General features: G+C 40.4%; 1 protein-coding gene across 5 annotated transcripts in view; it reads right to left on the bottom strand.

The window, feature by feature from the left end:
• Positions 1 to 8439: 8439 nt before the first annotated feature.
• epb41l5 (erythrocyte membrane protein band 4.1 like 5) overlaps positions 8440 to 22702 on the bottom strand; it is a 45408-nt gene continuing 31145 nt past the window's right edge. The window contains exons 18-27 of one of the 5 annotated variants that reach the window (XM_030080295.1): positions 20161 to 20312; positions 19529 to 19623; positions 19050 to 19187; positions 18095 to 18162; positions 16538 to 16660; positions 14993 to 15074; positions 14200 to 14280; positions 13722 to 13784; positions 12778 to 12917; positions 8440 to 12325 (exon numbers count right to left, since the gene is read on the bottom strand). In XM_030080295.1, the coding sequence (XP_029936155.1) occupies positions 12256 to 12325; positions 12778 to 12917; positions 13722 to 13784; positions 14200 to 14280; positions 14993 to 15074; positions 16538 to 16660; positions 18095 to 18162; positions 19050 to 19187; positions 19529 to 19623; positions 20161 to 20312 (1012 nt within the window). In that variant the 3' untranslated portion in view covers positions 8440 to 12255. Of the gene's footprint in view, positions 12326 to 12773; positions 12918 to 13721; positions 13785 to 14199; positions 14281 to 14992; positions 15075 to 16537; positions 16661 to 18094; positions 18163 to 19049; positions 19188 to 19528; positions 19624 to 20160; positions 20313 to 22702 lie in introns of those variants that run through there. The other 4 variants (XM_030080296.1, XM_030080297.1, XM_030080299.1 and 1 more) reach the window with 4 other exon arrangements.

Here is a 22702-nt window from a genome sequence, read left to right as displayed (position 1 = left end):
TAGCACATCACTCTCAAAAGTGAACCTTTACCGCTCACCTCCCTAACTAAACTCTTTGGTATCATTCACTTGGAAAGTCCTTGAAGTGAAATCGATGAATGTCTTCAGTTCCATCTAACTAAAGAGGAGAGGTTACTAGCACATCACTCTCAAAAGTGAACCTTTACCGCTCACCTCCCTAACTAAACTCTTTGGTATCATTCCCTTGGAAAGTCCTTGAAGTGAAATCGATGAATGTCTTCAGTTCCATCTAACTAAAGAGGAGAGGTTACTAGCACATCACTCTCAAAAGTGAACCTTTACCGTTCACCTCCCTAACTACACTCATTGGTATCATTGACAAGGAAATTTCTTCATCCATATCATTCATGTCCAAGATTCACATGGAATTTACTTGATGTCAAACCCATTAAGTTTTTCATATCCACAAAGCAGAGAGGCGATTCCATCTGTGAAACAAGCTTATCACACAGTTCAAACAGTGCTGTTCCTCGATAATGACAAGAATTTTAAGGCCACTTCTTTACTTTGGAAAATAAAGCAACTTACACTTGAAAGGACAGTTAGCCTACCTGTTTTCTCACTGACCTTGATGTTGCTCATACTGTGTTTCCTTCAAATGCTGGGAATGAGCACAAGAGCCGTATTGTAGCCTGATATCCTGAAAAACATGACAATATCCGGACAGTATCTTGCCAATGACACAACAAAAACATCTACACTTCTTGGTATTTGTCTTCAACACCATAATGACCAAAATGAATAATGTCACACCAATAACGTCAATTAGCAATGACAATGACTACGATCATGAGAAATTAATTAAAATACTACTAGTCCCGCCAAGTACAGCTATGAAAGAACAACATTAAAACAGTTAAAAACAGAGACTATTGTACACCTGGTCCAGACAGCACTGTCTCCACACAACAGCTACATGGTGGGTCTGACTTTAAAAAAGATAAAACAAGCCTCCAACAACAATGAGATACTTTAGCAAATTAAATACTTCAAAAATCACATTCATCAGAGACAGGCAACTGATCAAAACGGCCTGATATCAGTCGGGGCGGCCTGTTGCATCAACACACTCCATAAAGAAACGCGGTGCACAAAGGCTCTTGGTAATAATGGAAATAAAGACGAATACTTGAGGTAAATTCGAATCTTACTCAACAACAGTCCAAAACACAAAGCATGGCCGAGTTTGTTTGTTTTTTTCCTTGAGGAAATAAATGTAGCCATTTAAACTTTATATCTTTATCTTATCTCTGCACTTGGTTATGTAGCCTACTTTGGGAACAGCTGGAGTAAAAAATAAGCTCTAATCACCATGGTAACAGTTAGCTTTAGCACACGGTGTGAAACTGTGCTCCCCTTGTGATAACAGTTCTCTGGAAAACATGGACTAAGAGATACTGCAACTAACGCTGGTTATTTTAAACCAGAACCACTTCACTAAACTAGCTAAGACGTGATGTTAGCTAGGCAAAAGGTTAGTTTTTAGCAGTCGGCGCAGCTAGCAGTTACGTTAGCCGTCGTTAGCCATAAGTGAGAAAGCTCTCCACCGCTGAAGACGACTGATAAAAAAGACACTTAACTTTCAGCAGGTGTCCGCTGTGGCCTCGGCGGGGTTCACACGGCTCCCAGGGCGGCTAACCCTAACCCAGGACATCTTCCCGCTGATGGAGGTAACTCTGAGGCAGAACCTGTCAGTTAGGAACCTGTTCCCAGCTGACCGCCGGACCGCCAGCTCACTGTTCGGCTGCCAGCTGGGAACAGGTGGCCAGGAAGTCCACGCGGGCTTACTCAGATGCTGCTCTCTGACGTCATGCAGTTTATGACATGTTTATGACCTTACAGGAGAGAGAACACACTGACTAGACCGGACCCTGTGTGATGTCATAATCATTTATGACGCCACGCACTGGGTGCTGCTGGAGGCAGGCCCTCTCATTCCTTTTTAATTTATTTACTTATTTATTTATTTCTGTCATTAATTGCATGACACCAAGTATTACCCTATTTTTGTCTGTTTGTTTTGTTTTTGTTTCTATCCAAAACGTGTTTGTATTGCACTGAATTGTCAATAAGATTTACTTAAAAATAAAGGCCCATTCATTCTGTACAGCCTTTGCCCTATGTTAGTCTTAACCAGTTTATGCCTGACCCCAGTCTTAACCCTTTACCTAACCAATCAGCCAGAATGACCACCCAACATGTGAAAAATCCCCTCACCTAGCTAGGATTTTTTTTTTTAACCTGCTGGAGGAAGAATAACATCCAAAATAAAACAAAGTCAATCAGAATAAAGTAAACAAGAAAAATCTTGAGCATCAATTCAGCACCAATGTTTAGCTGGATAATTTTTTATTTATAGAGCAAGGCAGGTAGGAGCAATTAGGTATTTAGGCAAAAATTAGACAAAGGTTGGACAAGTTGGCTCCATCCACACAGCCAGGTGAGCTGGTCATTGTGAGCTGGAGATACAGGGGAGACTCCGTCTGCTCAGTATGTTATTCAAGCTTATTTTTAACCAACTAACAGCAAATGAATCTTCCTACTCACAAAATATTAGGAGGACAAGAGTATGACAAGAGCTAAAGGCTTGATGGGCTAAAGAAATATCACACTTCAGATTGCTCACATAAAATTATAATAATCTTCATGAGCAAATTAGATCATTGTAACAGCAGAAGTCACCTAACTATGATTCACAGAGACAGTATACTGTCAGCAAACAAATAAAACATTTAGAAACAAGCCACAATAGACTTAATGCATTTAAGCAATATGATGTGTCAAGAAAGTAGAAATAATAGAGCAAATCGTGGAATAAAGTGCAGGAGGGTGTGTGTGTGTTATAAATGGTCCAAGATTTGCTCCCCTCATGTTAGTCATATTTTAATTTTAACTTTTTTTTCATGAAGAAGATACTGGACAATGATATTTTCATTAAAAAAAAAAAAATACTGATTAGCACTGATTGATTCATTCATTCATTTTTTTGCTCAACCTGAGATATGCCTCATCAGTTTTAGTGTTGATTGCCACTTCTTATCATCACCACTGAACAGCTGCAATTTAATGTAGTAGTGTTTTCTTCATACAATGGAGAGGAGGCACTGTGTCATATGGAGTTGAACTGAACAGAGAGGAGGAGAGAAAAGCAAAGGCTGTAGGGGAAGGAGGTGCTGACAGTGACAGACCTCTTTGGGAGGTGAGGTTAATTCAGGGCTAATGGCTAAAAAAAATCCCTGATAAGCAGACTTTGAGGTGATGTTTTGGGGCAAAATGTCTCTAAACTTTATGTGTCTGAGTGTCACAAACTCAAAGTGACAGGCTTGAAAACGATGAGCAGTTAAACAACACAACTTGATATGATTCACTTTGAATAAGGGTTTATTTCTCCTGGACAGTATTTATGTAAATTCAGTCAAACAAATACTGAGACTCAAATTATAATATGACAAGCCTGCTGATTGTACTGTTATTGATTCAGCCATGCCTCCTCTCCATGTGCTGTAGACACACAGGCTGCATGGTGACCCCCCTGACCCCGGCCTCCCCAGACCAGGACTCCCTCTGCTCACACCCGCCTGAAAACCTCGGACCTCCTCGAACGATGCAGCCGTCTCCTGGACCGGCACATGACAACCTGCGTACAGTAAATACTCCCAGGGTCAGTAAAATTAGAAAAGCTGTGTAGCAGTAGTTGTATTTCAGAGTTTTATGGACAGAAGCATCCTCAGTCCTTCACTGGGGATGATGCCAAAAGGCATTCTGGGAAATGCAGGACATTGTTAATTAAAGTAGAACAAGACAGTGAAGACAGAAGGTGCATTCAGCAAAGGTTTGTAGTAAACTGCAACACTTCTACAATAATAACATCTACAATCAGTTCTGGAGCTACAATAAAATACAATAAAATACAATAACTGGCATGGGCATTCAATGAACATGACAATATAATAATAATTTTCCTTGACAGAAAATAAATAAGTAAATAAATACATAAGTAAGTAAGTAAATAAATAAATAAACCTGTTGCAAAACAGAGAAACCAACAAACCAAAGGTTACACTGTGCACAACAGTGTTTTGCATGTTTCTCTCTCTCTCTCTCACTGTGTGTGTGTGTGTGTGTGTGTAAACATCTGCATATCAGTGTGAGGATGCTGCAGTCCAGGCATCAAGCCCATTGGTCCATAATACAGATAGATTAATAATAAGCTATCCATAGAGAGAAATACAAGTGCACACACACACACACGCACACACACGCACACACAATGCTGACATGAAAACTGTGTGTGTGTGTGTGTGTGTGTGCATGTGAAAAGAGAGGGACAGAGGGGGGGGGGGCACTGTGTGTGTATCAATTCTCTGATGAATAATGAGGCTTTTTACTGAATCTGGCACATAAACGTCTCACCTGGCATGCATGCACACACACACACACACACACACACTGGCACAATACAGCCCTTTAGGGATCAATTACTGCTCACTCACATCTTTATCATCTGAATGCTTTGACTATGAATACTGTTCCAGACCAACACACGCACACACACACACACACACACACACACACACACACACACACACACACACACACACACACACACACACACGCACACACACACACACACAGAGATGGAGTTCACTGTCAGTCATTATAATAAAGGCTATTGTGTTGCTCAGCTAGCTGTTGCAGGAGATAGCACTCTGTGTGTGTGTGTGTGTGTGTGTGTGTGTGTGTGTGTGTGTGTGTGTGCGCGCGCACATGCCTATATGAGACAGTCTGTTTCTCATATACACACACGCCAGCTTGTTTTGTTTACCTGTTGAATTTTCAGGACCTCTGGCTGCACCTCAGACCATGTCTCTTGGGGAATGGGGCCTCTCTCTCTCTCTCTCTCTCTCTCTCTCTCTCTCTCTCTCTTCTCTCTCTGTCCCTCTCTCTCTCTCTCACACACACACACACACACACACACAGAGAAAGAGGGAGAGCAATGTTCTGCCTCCTCGTCTCTCTTTCCCTCCAGATGCTCCACCATTTGTTCATCTTTAGCAGGATGAAACTTTTCATCAAAGTCAGTTTATCTGGTAAAAAAGAAAAAAAAAAAAAACAGGAAACTTCATCAGGATCCGTCACACACTGTCAGAGACAGATGTGAGGGCAAGAGTTGTGTACATTTCATCAGCATCTGGATTTTACTCCTGTGTTTTAATCAGTGTAACCAGGGTTATACAGGAACATAAAACCCTGTGTGATGCAGATTTTACATTTTCTCACTGTGAGCTTAAAAGGCACGAGAGCTTTCAGTTTGGGTGTCAGAGTTAAAACATCTGTTTTATTTAAATCATCCACACTTTCCATAAACAGGGCTGTCTTCTCAGATTTAATGTGGCCATCTGCATTTTACTCTGCCATCCTAATGGTGTATTTACATTGATATTTGTAAGGACTGTTGTCTGGCAATTCTTAAACTAGCAGAACTAACAACCAGGATCACAAAGATGCATGTTACCAAATGCAAATCAGGCTTCAACTGCTTGATTAAGTTGTAAAAATTATATGTAGATTAATATCCGATCTTCTTTTCATGTACAAATCCTGCTCATTGAAAGCAGTCACAATGCAGAATAGTAATGAGAGGGCTGTAAACTGTACAGCCTATAGACTTTGTCTCAGCAGCCGTCTGGCAGCTGACATCAGTTGTCTAGTGAGTGCCAACAGTTTGAACCAACCTACTAAATCTGGAGCTACACAAATTGGTTATTGAAGAGATTTGCATGTTTCACGGCCTATCATAGCTAACTGTAATGATTTATAATCACCGCATATATACAAATCCACCATATGCAACTTCAAAGTAGATTGAAAATTTAAGAGAAGACATGCAGAGTTTTCTTTTGGTGGGATTTACTGGTGACATCAGGGCATGGGCTTTGAGCCAAAGATCCATGAATCCGCCCAGAGCTTTGAGCATGCTTAAGCAATCATGACCTGGCATAAGGTCCGTGTACGTAATCAATTATTCATTTGGAAGGTGGGGAAAAGTCAGCCCATCTGCTGAGGGGAGTAGTCCTGGCTGAGTTATAGCGCTGTAGGACATTCTGCTGCTTAATAACAGCCCGACTCCGCGTTGCTTTGTTGCAGCGACCAGTTGGAGTCGAGCATTTTCATTTCACTTCATTACGAATGCAAATCAATGCAGCAATTCACATAATAATGGTAGCCTCTGTCCTCATTTCTTCCGAGATTTTAATGGCAATCTACTTCCTGACTTAATTCCAATCATGGAGGAAACAGGATTTGCAGGCGAGGGCCACCTATCTATATGTGATGCATAAAGTGCATAAATGTAAATTTGTTGTTGAATTTTATTTGCATCTCCTTAAAGGGAGATGATGTCGGGAGCTCTTGCTGGCGAAGTGGCTTAAAAGGGGGAAGCCCACGATGGTTAGTTTGTGAAACTGGGCCAGCATATTGTGGGTTTATAGCCTAAATTACTTTGAGCCAGAAAATCATGTTGAAAGCATTACATCTCCGAACGTCAACTATCAATATTCAAAAGATATGCAAAACAGCTAGCACCACAGCAGGGTGTAACAGTAGGCAAGGTCTTCATGCTGAATAGAAAGTAATGATGTTGGCTTTTGGTCCACAATGTAACCAGTGAGGGCACAGTCCCCCGAATCCCCACCCAACTGTCTCTGACAAATAAATACTTTAAATGCCCAGGCGTTCAATAATATTAAATTTGACTGTAAGACCTGAGAAAATGAGAATCCTTAATCTTGAACCTCTATGTTACACTGACAGATCTGGTAAAATACACCCACTGCGAGATGTCCATCGAAATCTTGTTTAAGTTTGAGACCAAGTTCAACCCACGCACAGGTTATTAACATCCTGTTAGAGAAGAAAATGATAATTCCATGTGCTGATGAAGAGATCAAGAAGATGAAGAAGCTGGACTAGCCACACTGGAGCAAGGCTACACCCTAGAGGTTAATACTAGTATCATTAAGTCAAAAAAACCCTCTCATTTGAACATTATGGATCACACAGTGAGCCAGACTTTAGCTTGGTTTCTGTAGTTCAAGGGAGCTCAGAGCTGTTAGGTACCAGTTCCTGTCTAACACATCTCCTTGTGAAGCAGCTGGAGCAACATTTTTTTTTTTTTTTTTAGAAGCCTCATAGTTTGCAAGTGGTGTGTTTACAAGTTTCAAGTCATATTTTCTAATGCACTATTTGGAGAGGTTGTACCCCTTTGACAGAATTATGTCCAGCTTCTTGTGCTTTGACGACAATAAAATACATGATACACACTCAGCAGTGCTTTCTTTAAGGTTGGGGAAAATACCTGCCAACAGTGGCCCTCAGTCATACCATCAAAGCACTCATCATATTAAAAATAGAAGGCAATGATTACCCTGACCAAAAAGTCCGCCAAGCATAAGCCTGATCTAATGAAGGACCAGCAGTTTTCTTCCCTCATGACTTTGTGTTAAACAGCACTGCACAAAGCACATGTGGGATATATGTTGGCGTTTGAATGATGCTGGGAAAACAGCCTCCCATCTGCCTGTGGGGCTACCAGATGTGTAAACTGGTGCTATGCTGCCATCCTGTGGTGAACTGATTAATGTACAAGAAAGAGCGCGTGGAGCTTACTCTCAAGTTAGTACATTTCTGTCTTTGGGTCTGTATAGCTTTTGGTCCCTCAACACAATGTGAAGTTCATGGTTCCAAAATGATCCTGCTGCACATCCACTGACGAGGTTCATGCCTTCATCCATAGTGAATATTTCACTTTTGAGAATCTTTTAATTACTTAGGCGTGAACATTTGGCAAAAATTCAAGCCTCTGTGTGTCCATCAGATTAACGGTCTTTCATTTTAAATGAACATACATGCATTTTGAAAGGTTTGCTGTAGCCTCAAGGGCAGTGGTAATTTCTTCTTCTTCACACTTCAGTGCCGTTCACACTCCTGTCTCTTTGTAGACTTGTTTTACTCCATGGCTTTCTTCTCTTGAAATGTACTTGACTTTAATCTTGATCTCGCTATTTTCTTTGATACGATGTTCATTTTTACGTAAGCATGACTGTATAAAGCTAAGAAAAAGTGTGTGTATGTATCAACAAGCCTCAGGTCTCCTCAAGAAGTCCTACACTGATACAGAACTGAGTTTTAGGCAAGGTGAGAGTGTGAACAAGGCCTTAAATTCAACCCCTTCAAGAAACTTTACTTTTTCACCCAATGACACTGTTGTTTCAACAGGACTGGATCAAATGTCTGTCACCTCTCAAGTCAATGTATGTATGTATTATTATTATTTTTTTTAATATAGTTTGTGCTGCATGTGTGTCGTGTGACAGAAGTGAAATTGTTCATAGAGAAACAACACACAAAAATAAATTCCCAAGACTTTTACTCATAGAATTTACTACATTGTACAAAATATGTATCTTAAATCCATTCTACACATTGCTGGAAAGGAAATGTACATATACAGTATAACAAGTCTGTGTTGTGACGGTAACTAACAGTATTGTGCCCTCTACAGCATACAGGGAAAATACACCCTTAACCAATTCACACTTTATTACTCTGGTCGTGGAGAGCCCAGCAGTTGTGAGCAAGACTTTTCCAAAACCAGAGCCAAAGAAGCTGGACCCTAGTCTGTGATAAAAAGATGCTTTGTGGAGCTGCACCATAAATAATTAATGAGAGGTTGACTTTGTAGACTAACAGAGTGACGGAGGTTTTAACATCAGACTCACGATTTAAAAGGTGTCAAGTAGTCCTAAGCCAGAGAAAGTAACCATATGAAACAAAACCACACTGGGCACCGTCAGCGTCCTGTTCAATCTGCAGTTCAGTTTTACGACATCGCAAACTGGGATCATCATTTTCTCCGAGCTTAGACCCTGCCCCCATTTTAAACTAATGCATCATTACTAACTAAAGCTAGGTATACATGCAAACTCTTGTTGTAAAGGTGAGTTTTTTCCTTCATAATTAAGGTAGATAAAGGGTGCTCTTACAAAAAATAGGAATAAATTAACACCATCTGAGAGCTACAGCAAAAAAAAAAAAAAAAAAAAGAAGAAAAAAAATTGCACTTACTGTGTTACTTAAGTTCTTCTTAAATGAGTTATGGTTACACTAGTAAATTAACTCAGATATAGCGCTTTAAAAAAATATTCTGAATACACAGAGCTCTCAGCATACGGTTGCTATCACTACATTTCAGATGCAGACATAACATGTACTTCCTTATCACAGACAAATTGGATTTGGATTTACACAAGGACAGGAGTTTTGAGGTTTATTTTCCTTCAGGTGATCTAGTACGGCAAAAGCAACGTTCGGTCCTCATTGAGTTTGAAATCGAAGTCCCTGGTCTTGAGTAAATCCAGCTGAAATCACAGATTATGTTCCATCCAGTCAAATCAGTTTGACATTAGCCATATGGCGAACACACACAAAAATATCTACTAACAAAGCTTTACTGAGTGGTGATTAGGTATCCCAGAAAAAATAAAAGATTACACAAAGTTGCATTCGAGACATCACAAAAACAGATGTTCCGCTGCTCCTCTCAGAGTCTTTCAGGCCAGCTGACACGGCCGGTTTGATCAGCGGTACGTCTTCCACCGCTGTGTTGTGACTACAAAACACCTCGGCAATGAATTCTGTTCCGCCTGTGGTACCAATACTGCCATCTTCATTTTCAAAAATATATATGTAACTACTTCAAATGCCATTATACTGAGAATACACTGACTCTTATCTAAAACACTTTTAAACCACATAAGAACAAAGAAGAGGACACTGCACATGAAGGAGACATTGTAAAAGTGTCAGTTTCCCTTATTCAGTATATCATATAACTTGACTGAGAGTCCGGACATGGTGTTTAAAATGGGACTGACTCATGAGGTGATGGCTGAAATACCCAAGATTATTTTCTGAAAGAGAAAATGCTAAGAAAATCTTGAACTAGGGCCCCAATTTTGTCTGAAAAACCAGCTCTTAAGCTATGTTAAGTGTGCTTTTCTCCAGTTATAAAACATATAATCCCTAGTTGATGTAACATGAACAACAGACTTGTAATTCATAGTGATACTGCCTTACAGTGGCATCTCCAGCATTCTCAGATGAGAGAATTTGAGTACATTCATCTCAATAAGGCAGGGTATTAACTACAACATGACATCGCAGGAGCCATTTTTATATTAGTGTCATATTGCTATCCAACATCTACCCATGCACCCAATCAAATTATCCAAGAAAAAAAAAAAAAAAGCAAACAATGTCCACCTGTACTCCTGGCAGACTAGAGCAAATGCTCAGAGTGGAAGGGCATTTAATAGCAGCTGACCTAGGTCTGATAACAGATTGCTTTCACTTTACATTCCCTAATGAATTTAAATTAGGATGGGTATACAAAGCTTCCGCAAAGGAAAGCAGTTGTTTCAACTGAGAGCAGGGAATAGGTCACATTTTAGATACATCAGTACTGGTTGGTTCCCTTGGCTAAAAACTCATGTTATTGTTCAGTCATGCTTGACTCCAAGCCATACTGACATTCAGAAAAAACAGTGAAACAGAGACAGATAAAAAAAAAAAAAAAAAAAAAACAATCACAAAAGTAACTTTCAGTGCTGGTATTCAATCCTTCATGACGCTGGTACCAAGATGTATGAACACACGGGCAAGTAAAAACATAAAAAAGACAAAAAAGTAAGAATAGAACAGTAAAAATGTCAGTAGAAACTAAAGTGGTCATCGCTATCATCATCCTACTGAAAGAGTTCATCTCAAGGTCCAGTGTTGCAATGTCAATCCAGTGAGTCTTCATAGATAAAATGCAAAAAATAAAATGTCCGTATCCAGTGACTGCAATCAGGTCTACTCTCAGAGGATGCATGAGTGTGTACTGGCGGTCTATAAAAATAGTTTGTAGTGTGCTACAAGAAGTGTACAATGCCATATCCACAAGAGGTTCATTATCTCAAGAGTCTAACATTGAATGTGTCACTTCTTAGAACTGACACTTGAAGTCATTTTCTTCCTTTTAGCAGTTTCTCTTTGTACAGCCTTTTCAGTCCTTCATCCAGTGTTATTCAGCAACTATTCAGCAACTCTACAGGCAGTGTGATCTGTGACTGTACAGAAAAACAGCTCAGAGTAGCAGAAATCCAGTGGTACACATTATCAGCGATAAAAGAGCACAACCCAAATCAAACAAAACAAAGAAAAGACAAAGAGGAACTTTTCTCTGAAGCTGGTGCTGACTAAAAGGAAACTTTATGTCCAGCGTGGAATGCAAAACGAGAAGAGACAACCCATCCATAAGCACACTGATGAACTGATGTGTGCTTTCACCCAAATTACCCTACAGTACCAGGATAACATGCATTTGTAGTATGTGTGACCCAGCTTGACCTCTGTAGCACAAGTGAAGCAGGGCACTGAGACTGTTGTCATGTTGCAGCAAGGAGACGTTCTGGAAATAGTGGACACAGTGTGAATGGGGGAAACCAAACCACTGATCAGGCTGGCGGAGAGCTAAAACGAACTCCTACACTGATAAAGCAAGTTAGGTGTTATTCTTACAATCTAGCAAAGTTTAATTCAGCTCATGAACATCCCTCTCAAAGTCAATGCACTCTGGAGCAATGGCAGGGTGCTTTACGGAATTAAAGGTTTGTTTGAACTGAGTTTTTTTTTTTTTTTTTTTTTTTAAATCAAGCTATGGTTAACCACTCTAACAGACAAACTGTACCCATTTACCCACGATGTATCTGTCCATACTCAATTTTCTCAGTCTCCTGTTTACCTTCAACACTGCAACCCCAAAAAAGTGCTACATGGAGATGCCACAGATTAGCCGGACTGTTTTTCACTGTTTTTTGAAACGTTAGTCCATGTAACAAATCAGGACTGAACAATTCAAGATCACAGGAACAACAACTAGCTATGTTTTTTGTTAGGGACATTCAGGTAACATCTAGCGGTTCATTCACGATGGAACTGAAAGGCTAGTCCTGAAGGGCAAAGTGAAATTTGTGGTTGTGAGTACTCGCGAGTTGCCTCTTCCGTGGTTCTGCATTCCTCAGCTCACCCTGGCCACTTTGCTTGAGCAGAGCTGGAAAGGGTGGGTGACAGTGTGAGGTGGGGCTGGTTGTAAGGGAAGCTGGTGTTGAGATGGCTGCTGCTCGCTCCTCCTCAGAGCTCAGTGGTCAGGAGACCTCTGGGTTTGGCTCCATCTTCCGAGGCTGGCTGAGGACCCACAATGCTGTTGGACACAGGAGGGAAAGTAGGGTAATATTACACATGCTAGCAAAATAATGAGCATCCAATGACATAACAAGTACCTTTCATATAAACATCTGTACCATCTGCCTTACTGGTGAAAGAATGAAAACACACACCTCCATAGTCATTAAATAGTAATGAGCATAATAATAATGAATAAATCTGTTAATAAGCAAATAATAAATAAATCATAGACCTAGTTTAAAAATGTCAGAGGTGAATTCTGCTGCTTTCTTTGATGCCTCTGCGCTGTTAGAGCCTTAAATACATACTCTCAGTAAGGCGGTCTAGTTTCACATGAAGAGGCACAGAAACCTCGCTCACATTTCAGTATTAAAGACTGAACATACAGTTTCTAGCAAAACTTGTCAGTGCATTTCCCCATTCAACCAGCAGGGTTCAGTGCACTAAGAAGCTTGCTAAGGATTTTACCTGGTGGCGATGATGTTATGGGTGTGAGAGAGGTGGGGGTGGGCTGGGGGGAGAGCTGCCCCCCCATCTGCAGGGAGACGAGGGGTGACCTTAGCAGGGGGGTCAAGGTCGAGCAGGCCGTTAGTAAAGACACCAGGAGGCTGCATTAGAACAGGATGGGGGGCACAAGGAAGGCGGTCAGTGTCTACATTGCTTCTACATCGGCCAAGGTGTACAGCAACTATGTAAGCATCCTCAACTTTTAGTGCTGATAGGGGAAAAATATTACATCACGACTGACTTCATTTTGAGGAAAGTAGAATACAAGGGAAAATATTTATTGGCATATCAAAATGTCGTCAAAATTTTCCCCAAGACTTTCAGAGAAAGAGAGGGACAAGACATGAAGGGCTTTAATGCAAAAGTCAAACGCTGGCTGAAAACAGCACAACTGTGTGCACTCAGTTGTCTCATCAACTTGGCGCTGCTTCTTGCTTGTGTTTTTGGAAATTGTGTCCAAAATGGATGTTTTATTTATCCTCAACAGTAGGTAATGAATGCATGCATTTACTGTTTAATACTTTGCTAGGCTGTATAATATTTACATTTTTTCCATATTTTGATTCAATTTCTATGCTGGAATGTTCACTTCTATATAGGGTCTTACAGGGTGTGTGTGTGTGTGTGTGTCTTTGTGTGTCACGTGTTTACATCTGTTTTTTTTTTTTTGTTTTTTGTTTTTTAAAAGGGCCCAACTAGGAATGGGAGCTGAAAGCTAGCAGTAGCTATAAGCTCTATATGCAGAACATTAGCTTTGTACACCTGTGTAAACCAGCAAAATGCTGCTATGTAAATTTGCATTGTCCTTATTCAAATGAACAAACAAATGACTGACTAGCCAACTAACTAACTAACTAAATAAGTAAGTAAAATCAAAGGGAGACAGACAGATACTGGTCACTCACAGCAGTGGTAGGAATGATCCAGCGAGGTGTGATGACCGGTTTGGGCTGCTGCACTGGAGGTAACTGCAGTACAACCAGAAAACAAATGTTACACTTAATCAGCCCTTAAAACAAAGCCAAGTTTTAAATGGAAACAAGTTCATGAAACACAACATCTTTGAGATCTCTGAGATCTTTTGCTAGAAGAAACTGAGTGATTTGTTGTGCCAGTCTGGTCTGGTGGTGAGAGAGATCACCTCGTGGCTGAAAGTTCACAGGTTTAATGTGTCCATCCTTAAATGCCCTTGAAAAAGACCTGAACACATAATCTGCACGGGCATACCTGCATGTTTCTTGGGCGTTATGCAAAAGCAAAAAGTTACTAATTAAACTATGAACATAGAGCTAGGAGCGGTGTATCTACTGTATGCTAAAGACAGAAGAACATGTGACTGATATGTTCACTTTCGACTGGTGAGTGGATAACATTCAGACATACCACAGGAGTTGGGTCAGTGAAGTCGATCAGGTTGTCGGACAGCGGGGCAGTCGTGTGCAGGTCCACCTCCTCTGCTTTCACCTGCAGAATCACACAGAGTTTTTAATCACAACAACTTGTGAAAAGCAAATAAACTTAATCTACATCCAGCTATAAACAACTACTGCAGAAAATGGTCTTTCCACATTTGGTTCAAGGCAACATGAATGACACACAGCTTAATCAGACCAAACTCCCCTCAGTTTTTACACTCTGACAGTGGAAGGGCAAGCTTGGTATGCAGGCTTCTTTCATTCGTATCAGTATTTTCTCTAATGCAGACACACACTACAGCAGACCTGACAAAGGTGCTAGAGTTAAAACAGCCACATAGAGGAAGAAACCTCCACACAGACATGTAGTGTATTTATTATTCTGCTTTTAGGACAGTTCTCAAATAAAGCCTTTTTATTATTAAGGTGTATCTACTATGTAAGATGACTCATTGAGCATAATAGGCAAAATATGTAGCAAAGACCTGTACCTATGTGATGTGTAATAAATATGCCATTACTTACTGACATGTTGGCAACATTTAACAGCATTAGGACTTAAATGTTATCTTGATAAATGTAGCTACACCACAAGGAGGAGTGAGATCTGTGTGATCAAACAGCAGCACTGAAATCTACTCATGCTCCCACACTTCGTAGTTGAAGATTGATGGCCAAGATCTCTATAAACAAATTTTAACTCCACCACTACAAGTAATTTACCAGCAGGATAACGGATAATAATATCAAGTTTGTGTTACCTTTGGTGCCATGCCTTCACTAGCAGACTCACAGGGCATCTTGGAAGCAGAGGGGATCAGATCTTGAGCAAGCATCTCGACGCTGTCAAGAGGAACAAAGGGGAAATAAGTGGAGGATAGAAAACTAGAAATATTAGCAGAAATGCATAGAAAGATCTGACAAAACATGTATTTTACTTGGTATGTTCCTTACATATTTGAAAACTTAAATGTTGTAACCAATCAAATGCTTCCTTGAGCCATTTAGTTCTGTTGCCATTTCAACATGCGAGTCCACAGTCTCCATGAAGGACAAAACAGCCTCAAATAATATGAGTAGTTACTGTATCCATGAGCCTGAGGCCATGCAGCCTTTGTAAATTGCCTAGTCAAGCTTCTATGTGTGTATTAATGTGTCTTTCTGCCATATACACACAACGGCAGTATCTAGGCAGAAATCCAGTCATGTGACCCAACACACACGTGCACTACTGAAACATGCCAACAGATGGCAGTGAAGAACTATGAAGCAGCACCTTTGTCTCTATAGGATGATGGTGGGCGGTACTGGATCTATATTTTATGGTCTGTTCGTGCAGATGCAGGCTTATGAAGTTGTCTGAACGGTAATTATCTCTAGGACAGGCCTTTGCCAGTCACGTTGATGCTCATAGGCCAGTAAAGGAGAAATGAAGATAAAAATAAAAAAATAAAAAACAGGTGGGCCCTCTAATCCGGGGGAGCCGCAGTTTCTTTGCCTCTAACTCTATGATCTGATCACATCCTCAATCTTGACTCTCCTTCCAACCATCCTTCATTTCTTTGTCGCTCACACCTCAGCAGTCAAAACGATGTTTCTTCCTACTCTTGGTGCTGTAACAGCTGAAGTAGGTTAGAGGAATCCGATCATTATGTAATGTGTGTTCAAACACCAATACAACTGAGAGCAATAGAAAATGTGGGCCTGCTGACTTGCAATGACAACAGAAACAACAGTGAACCACCATGGTATATTTCATCCAATTTGGAATCATGACAGTGTACTTTTTCATCCATGACAAAACTCTTCCTTGGCTTAAATTATATCTGAGGGATTTACCAGAGCTGAACATACTACGGGCTGTTATTTAGTGAAAATGGCAGGGACCATATTCCTCAAACTGATCACAACTGAAACTAATGTTTGGTGAGAGAGAAGAGACAAGGAGTGGAGAGAGGACTACAATGAGTTATTGAGATATTGTGTGTGTGTGTGTGTGTGTGTGTGTGTGTGTGTGTCTCAGTCCTCCCAGGAGGATTAGGAATCTGCAGGCACCGTCACAGATCCCCTCCTCCGCTAATCTGCTCTCTCTCTCGTCCCCCTCTCTCTCTCTCACGTAGCCAATAAGCACATACAGTGGGTACAATACAGTATGTACCGCATATATCTTTTAGACGAAAACAACAAACACTCAACACATACAAATTATACACAGAAACACTCTGCACATATAATATATACCCAGCACACACGAACACACACACGCATGCACGCACACACACACACACACACACACACACACAGACCTGGTCCCAGCTGATGAGACCAGCGTGGTTGGCTTCAGCAAGTCCCAGGAGTCTTGTTTGTCGGTGCGACTGCTCGTAGTGAGAGACGAGTTACTGCCCATACGCCCAGTACGCACCTTCAACCTAGAAACACACACACACACACACACTCAGATAAGCATGCATAATCACAAGTACATATGGACAAAAGCACGAATGCACTCTTAGGCACACAAACACAGTCAGCAAGAGAGAACTATAACATTACATTCAGTTCAAATGCACTTGTTGTCTACTGCTGGTAGTTGTGTGTTATGCACTGGACAGACTCAAACAACAAAGCTCCGATGAGTCATGTTTGGGCCAAAAACAGAAAGTGCTTAATTTTCTTCTCATTGTCTGTGTCCCTTTCTTCTGAAAACCTGTTTTGTGTAAATAAAAGCTACATTAAAGGTGCTAGTTTAAGCTCTAAATATTGTTTGTGTGTGTGAGTGAGTGTGTGTGTGAGTGTGTGAGAGCGTGTGTGAGAGAGTGTGTGAGAGAGAGAGATATTCACAGGGTCACAGAGTCACAGGGAAAACGATAATAATCAGTAGATTTTGTCTATGCCAATTTAACGTATATTCCCGACATGATTATTCAGCCAAATTTGCATAGAAAACCCACACCTCACAGGATAGGATCAATTCTATACTATTACACTCAAAATTCAAGGCTACCACTGGCCCAGTGTTAAAGACTTAATCTAATTGTGATGGGGATGCAAAGATCAGGGGACGAACAATAGTGAAGGAATACATTTTAAATTATTTCGTAACAATATGTTACAGCAGTGTAGAGCAATTTGTCAAAAAGTTGACTGCCAACATGACATTTTGCCACCATCAATCTTTATCCTTAGAGCTGAGTCTAATGGTCACCTTCACTGTGGCCTAAAAGCAATAACAGCCATGTGCCATCCTTCAGAAAAGCTACTTGCCATGAAAAAAACAAAAAAACAAACAAAAAAAAACAAAAACAAAAACAGCAATGTTCATGCCTGTCAATCAAACTACAGGGCGCTGCCTCCAAGAATGAGTGGTGGATTATGTGTTGTGTTAATGCTCATGAATATTCAAGTAGGTAATGAGCTCTAGCAGCAGAATGAGGTGTGATTGGCTGCGGCACTAAGGGAAGGGGTAGGAGGGAAAAAAAGGGGGCTAGTCACATATCAAGACAGTGACGGGGGGATGAGGAAGGGCTTTTCTTCATCCGTCCAGCATTAGTGTGTGTACATGAGTGCTTCCTTTTTTCATTTCAAACAGGAAGTTTTTGAAAAATGCAGCATGTTGCAAGTAATACACCAAAATATATATATATATATGTCACATAGCTGAATGAATCATTGGAGCCTTTGAAGTAACATTTTACAATGTTATCATTTTCTAATGTGAAGCATTTCTTTCTTTTCCATGAAAAACTACTACTTCAGCAAGTGATAAACAATAAAGTAACAATAAACTTAAACTCATTTAATCCATCATTACAGGTCTGTATTTAAAGAATTACAAATATTGAAAAGATGAATTGCATTCTAACCTTGCAGCAGCCTCCTGCTGGTTACAGTTTTTATCTCCCACCATGACTGCATGTTCCTCCAAGGAACCCTAGACAGAGACACAGACAGAGCAACTGAAGGCAAGGCAGCTAAAACAGATATGCATCTCTGTTCCATCTAACAAACTCTCATAACCATCACACTGCCCATTCCTGAAACTAAATCATTTAATCATAAATTGATGCTAAAGAACTGGAAGTGAAGCCCAGAATGTCTGAGTAATCATTAATATATTAGAGATATATCAAAAAGGAGTGGGGAGTTTTTGTTCCAAAACAGCATACAAGACAGAGAATGAGTTTAGAAAGTAAGAACTCTGATCAAAGGAACCTCTGAATCAGTGAGTCACTGCTTTTAATAATAATGCCCACAGATATATCATGGTAATTTTACTTACTGCACATTTAATAAGTGTATTTGTGTGGTGTATGTAGTTGTGCTTTATTTGGTTAACAAATGCATGGTCATTTCTAACACAGGTGTTACTAATGACATTAATGAAGGTTCTGATCCATTCAGGTCTAACAGAGCCAGGGTCCTGCTGTTGTTCATGCTGGCTCACTGAAAGGGCTCTGCTACACTTAAATGGAACAAAAACACTAACGATATTAACACAACTAAACGGAAAGAGATGGAAGAGATATTATTGAAAGTTGCTAATGCTTTCTAATAGTCAGTGTTATAAAATATTAACTGGAATCCCTACCAGTGAGCAAGAGCTAGCTTGACAACAAGATTTCTTAAAAAGGTGTATTACCTTTGCCTTTTTCATAAATCAAATTATGAATTAATACTGAGCTACAACACAATTTGGCACTGAATCACACTTTACACTGCACTGACTGGCCATTATAACAATATATATCAGCCATCTTTCTTCTTGCCTTAACTCTCTTTACCTACTGCTTCTCCAGGTGTGTGGATTCTGTCACTCACCTTCAGGGCAGCAGCCTCCACCTGGGCTTTGAGGATGTTGCTCTTCAGATCCTCTGGGGGGCGTAGTGGAGTGACAACTGGACTGCTGCCCACACTGCTCAGACCACATTTTTCTGTCAGCTTCACCACATCCTCCTCATGTGATGGGATAGGGCACATACATACACACACGCACACACACACACAAACCAAAGAGAAATAATGGCATATTGTAAGTCAATGGGTTCTTTTATACTCCTTATAAACTCAATATACTTCCTATAGTAAATATTCCCCCTCAGTCTCTCTCACCTATACCTGTCACTTTGTGCTGGCCTGGCACAAAACTATGGATGTAAAATGGGTTAAAATGCAAAATGGGTTACACGCCTATATCTAGAGGGCAAGGACAAGGTTTGTGAAAAACAATAAAAGTCCAAGATGCATAGCTTATCAAATAAAGCATGAATACTGTACAAACAAATCCGCCAGCTATCCACCTGATTGTTCATGGCCATGTTGACATTGATGTTGTTTCTTGGAGCAGGGAGAGGATTGCTCTCCAACTCCAGCTGTTTCAGACGAGCTGCCACTTCTGAGAACACACACACACACACAAATATAAACAGAAATGACATGATGACATACTGACGTTGAGTATGTACACATAAACAAAATACACATTAACATCATTAAAAGAAAATTCCAAATGATGTGGTTAGACTGAGAAGCCTTTCAACTCCTTTCCGCTGTACCTCTCCCCTTCTGAGAACAGACATTAACAGGAATTATGTTCTCAGCTGCAGGACTTGTTAACCTAATTTAATGTGTGCTTATTAAGAGGGAAGACATTTGAAAATAATGAAAAAATGTGCGCAGAGACTGTTTAGATGTAGATGAAGAAAATGAGCCATGAGTGTGAGTGTTTGTTGGTTTTGAAGAACGTCGTCAACCAAGCTGGGCAAGAACAATCTCAGCCTCATGCACTGGTGCCATGTTGAGCTGATATTATATTCTGAGTCATGATGGGGAGATTATAATGCCCGTTTTGCTGTCTTGTTCAGAGTCCTGCAACATCCAGAATGCCCTAAGATGTTGGAAATTAGACGGGTATTGTATAGGTTCTCCTCACCACTGAGCGATAGCCCTTCATCCCCATTGATACTGGAGGTGGAGTGGGCGCCGCTTGGCCCCGCCTCTTCTGTCGCTGTCACCATGGGAACAACAGGAGTTCGGATGACATCATCAATGCAGGTCTCCAGCAGGTCAGCCACCATGGGCATACTAGAGATGGAACAGGGAGGAAGAGGAGAGGCAGGAAGGAGGAGGGGAGGAAGGTATGAAAGAAGCAAGGAATCAAGACGGGGATCAGATTTCAATAGAAACAGAGAGGAAAGAGACAGTGACAATGTACTTTGAAGCTTTTAGCCAAGTGCACCAGTATGATCTGTGCTTTTACAGGTAAAAAAAAAAAAAAAAACTCACCTGTGGCCTCCACAGAATGTGAATGGACACCGACAATGATATGATAGGACTGTACCTTAGCAGCTTGGGAGAGTTGCTTTAAAATTACACCAGCCAACTCCACAGCAGCAATTTAACACTTCAGCCACATAAAGCTGCCTACTATTGGGCAACAACAAGAAACAGCAAGCAATTTCCTATCAACAATTTTATATAAAATCAAGACAAAAAGAAAGCCTAATTATTTCGTAATTATATTTGGAAAAATCTGTTTTAAAGGAAAGATTTGTATGTGGTACATGAAAAGTAAGACCTAAATTTCAATTTAACTGGAAAGATAGCCTCAGTCAGGGCTCTAACAAAAGTCCAATAATCAGTCCCTAAGCTAGTTTTACTATGTATCAAGGTGCTCTAGTGCAAAACCTGGCCAAATATAATTATGTATCCATGAATTTAAAATATGGGAATCTGTTACCATGAACACAAAAAGCAGAAAAACAGATATCTCCCTTTGAAAATGAATAGTTTCTTTATGTCCAGAAACTTGATCTCCTGGAAAACCATCACATTGTTGAATATCAAAGATCCTCCCACGAGGTACAGAGGCATGATTCAGCCCGTGGATATAAGTCTTCAGAGGCAGCAGTAAGTGGTGTGTGAATGATACATTGCTGTATCCTCAGTATTAAATGCAACCTGAAGCAAAACATTTGATACATGGGTTTTGAGAGAGGCTCGCCTATCACCCGTGTGAGACACTCATAACTCAGTAGCCCGAAGACACAGTGGAAGATGAGAGGCATATTACTACTTACTGCCGAGAGACCGCGCACGCACACACACACACAGAAATACAGGTGTATACACGTACAGACATGAGCGTGGAGGAGAAGAAGACTCCTTTGCCTGAGGACTCACAGATCGAATACATATAAACACACATATCCATGAAGGTCTAGTACTTATCTAAGCCAAAATGTGTTAGCAGATAACAATGGATGGAAAAAAATACCCCCCCCCAACACACACATACACACACACATACCAAGGCCATTATGTCACTTGCTACCCAAACAATAAATACTTTCTCAGACACACGCACACACACAATGGAGGGAGTGCATGCGGAACCGGCCATGTGTCATATGGGACAGCCATGAGATTACACCATTGTTATGCATGTGTGCACACAAGCACATACAAACACACTCTCTGTTAGATGTTTTGATACAGCTGGTTTCAATTTCAACCGAGGATATCCCTCATGACCTTGCTCTCTTGACTAACTGGTGCTGAAAGGGCCACAGTGTGACAAAATGCTGGCAAAGATGAATAAATAAATGATTTTCTAAGTAAAAATGCTGTGTGCTGTTGTTATGTTTCCACTGGACAACTCTAATGATCTTTCAGGTCTAAATCGGCAACATATTCACAAAAAACCCCGTAGGGCATGCATGGTAGAGTGATGTTGCATTTTCTGTTCACAAATTCCCAGTCATAACTCCTTTCCCACCAGCCTAAAAGGCTCTGACCATAAAAACTGTGCCCTGTATGTCATTAAACTAAATATTCAAAATGACAAGGTGCACAGTTTTAAAACCTGGTGATTGTAGTCAAGAAGAGCAATGTGCTATTTTGAAGTCTTTGTTTACAGTGTTACTTGTGTAACAGTATAACAAAGTGGCATTTACAAGACACATGACGAAAACTATGAGGCTGTAGGCTCTTTTGTGTTAGAGTAAGCCTGGCTTTATTCTCCTCAAACCTTTTAACACATACAGTTTGGATAGATAGACATCCTTTGGTCACAGTCATGTTGTAAACATTTAACTAAGTGTTATAAAGTCATCTTCATTGGTCGAGCTGTGCAGGTAACAGGTGTGTAGTGGTGCAGCTGAAGGTATAACTATACTGTGTGTACCCACCTCTTTCTCTAAACACTTGTTACTAAAACTGACCGTTACCTTGCACTGAATGTTTTGATCATTGCATACTAACCTAATGTGTCACGCCACCACAGCTGTGTCCAAATCAGAAACAGAGACAATATACTACAAAACAGATTAAGTTAAATTTATGGAATACATTTAGATCACTGAGCTTTAAGTAAATCTTTTTTTCTAGTTCTGAATATTTTTAACAGTGCAACAGATTTGTGAAATGTACCAAAATGGACTAAGTACAAAATAAAGAAAATCAAAGAATTTTCA

This window comes from Myripristis murdjan, chromosome 21 (assembly GCF_902150065.1).
Source record: "Myripristis murdjan chromosome 21, fMyrMur1.1, whole genome shotgun sequence".
Classification (NCBI taxonomy): domain Eukaryota; kingdom Metazoa; phylum Chordata; class Actinopteri; order Holocentriformes; family Holocentridae; genus Myripristis; species Myripristis murdjan.
Note: the sequence above shows the minus strand (reverse complement) of the source record. Positions and strands in the feature narration are given on the sequence as shown.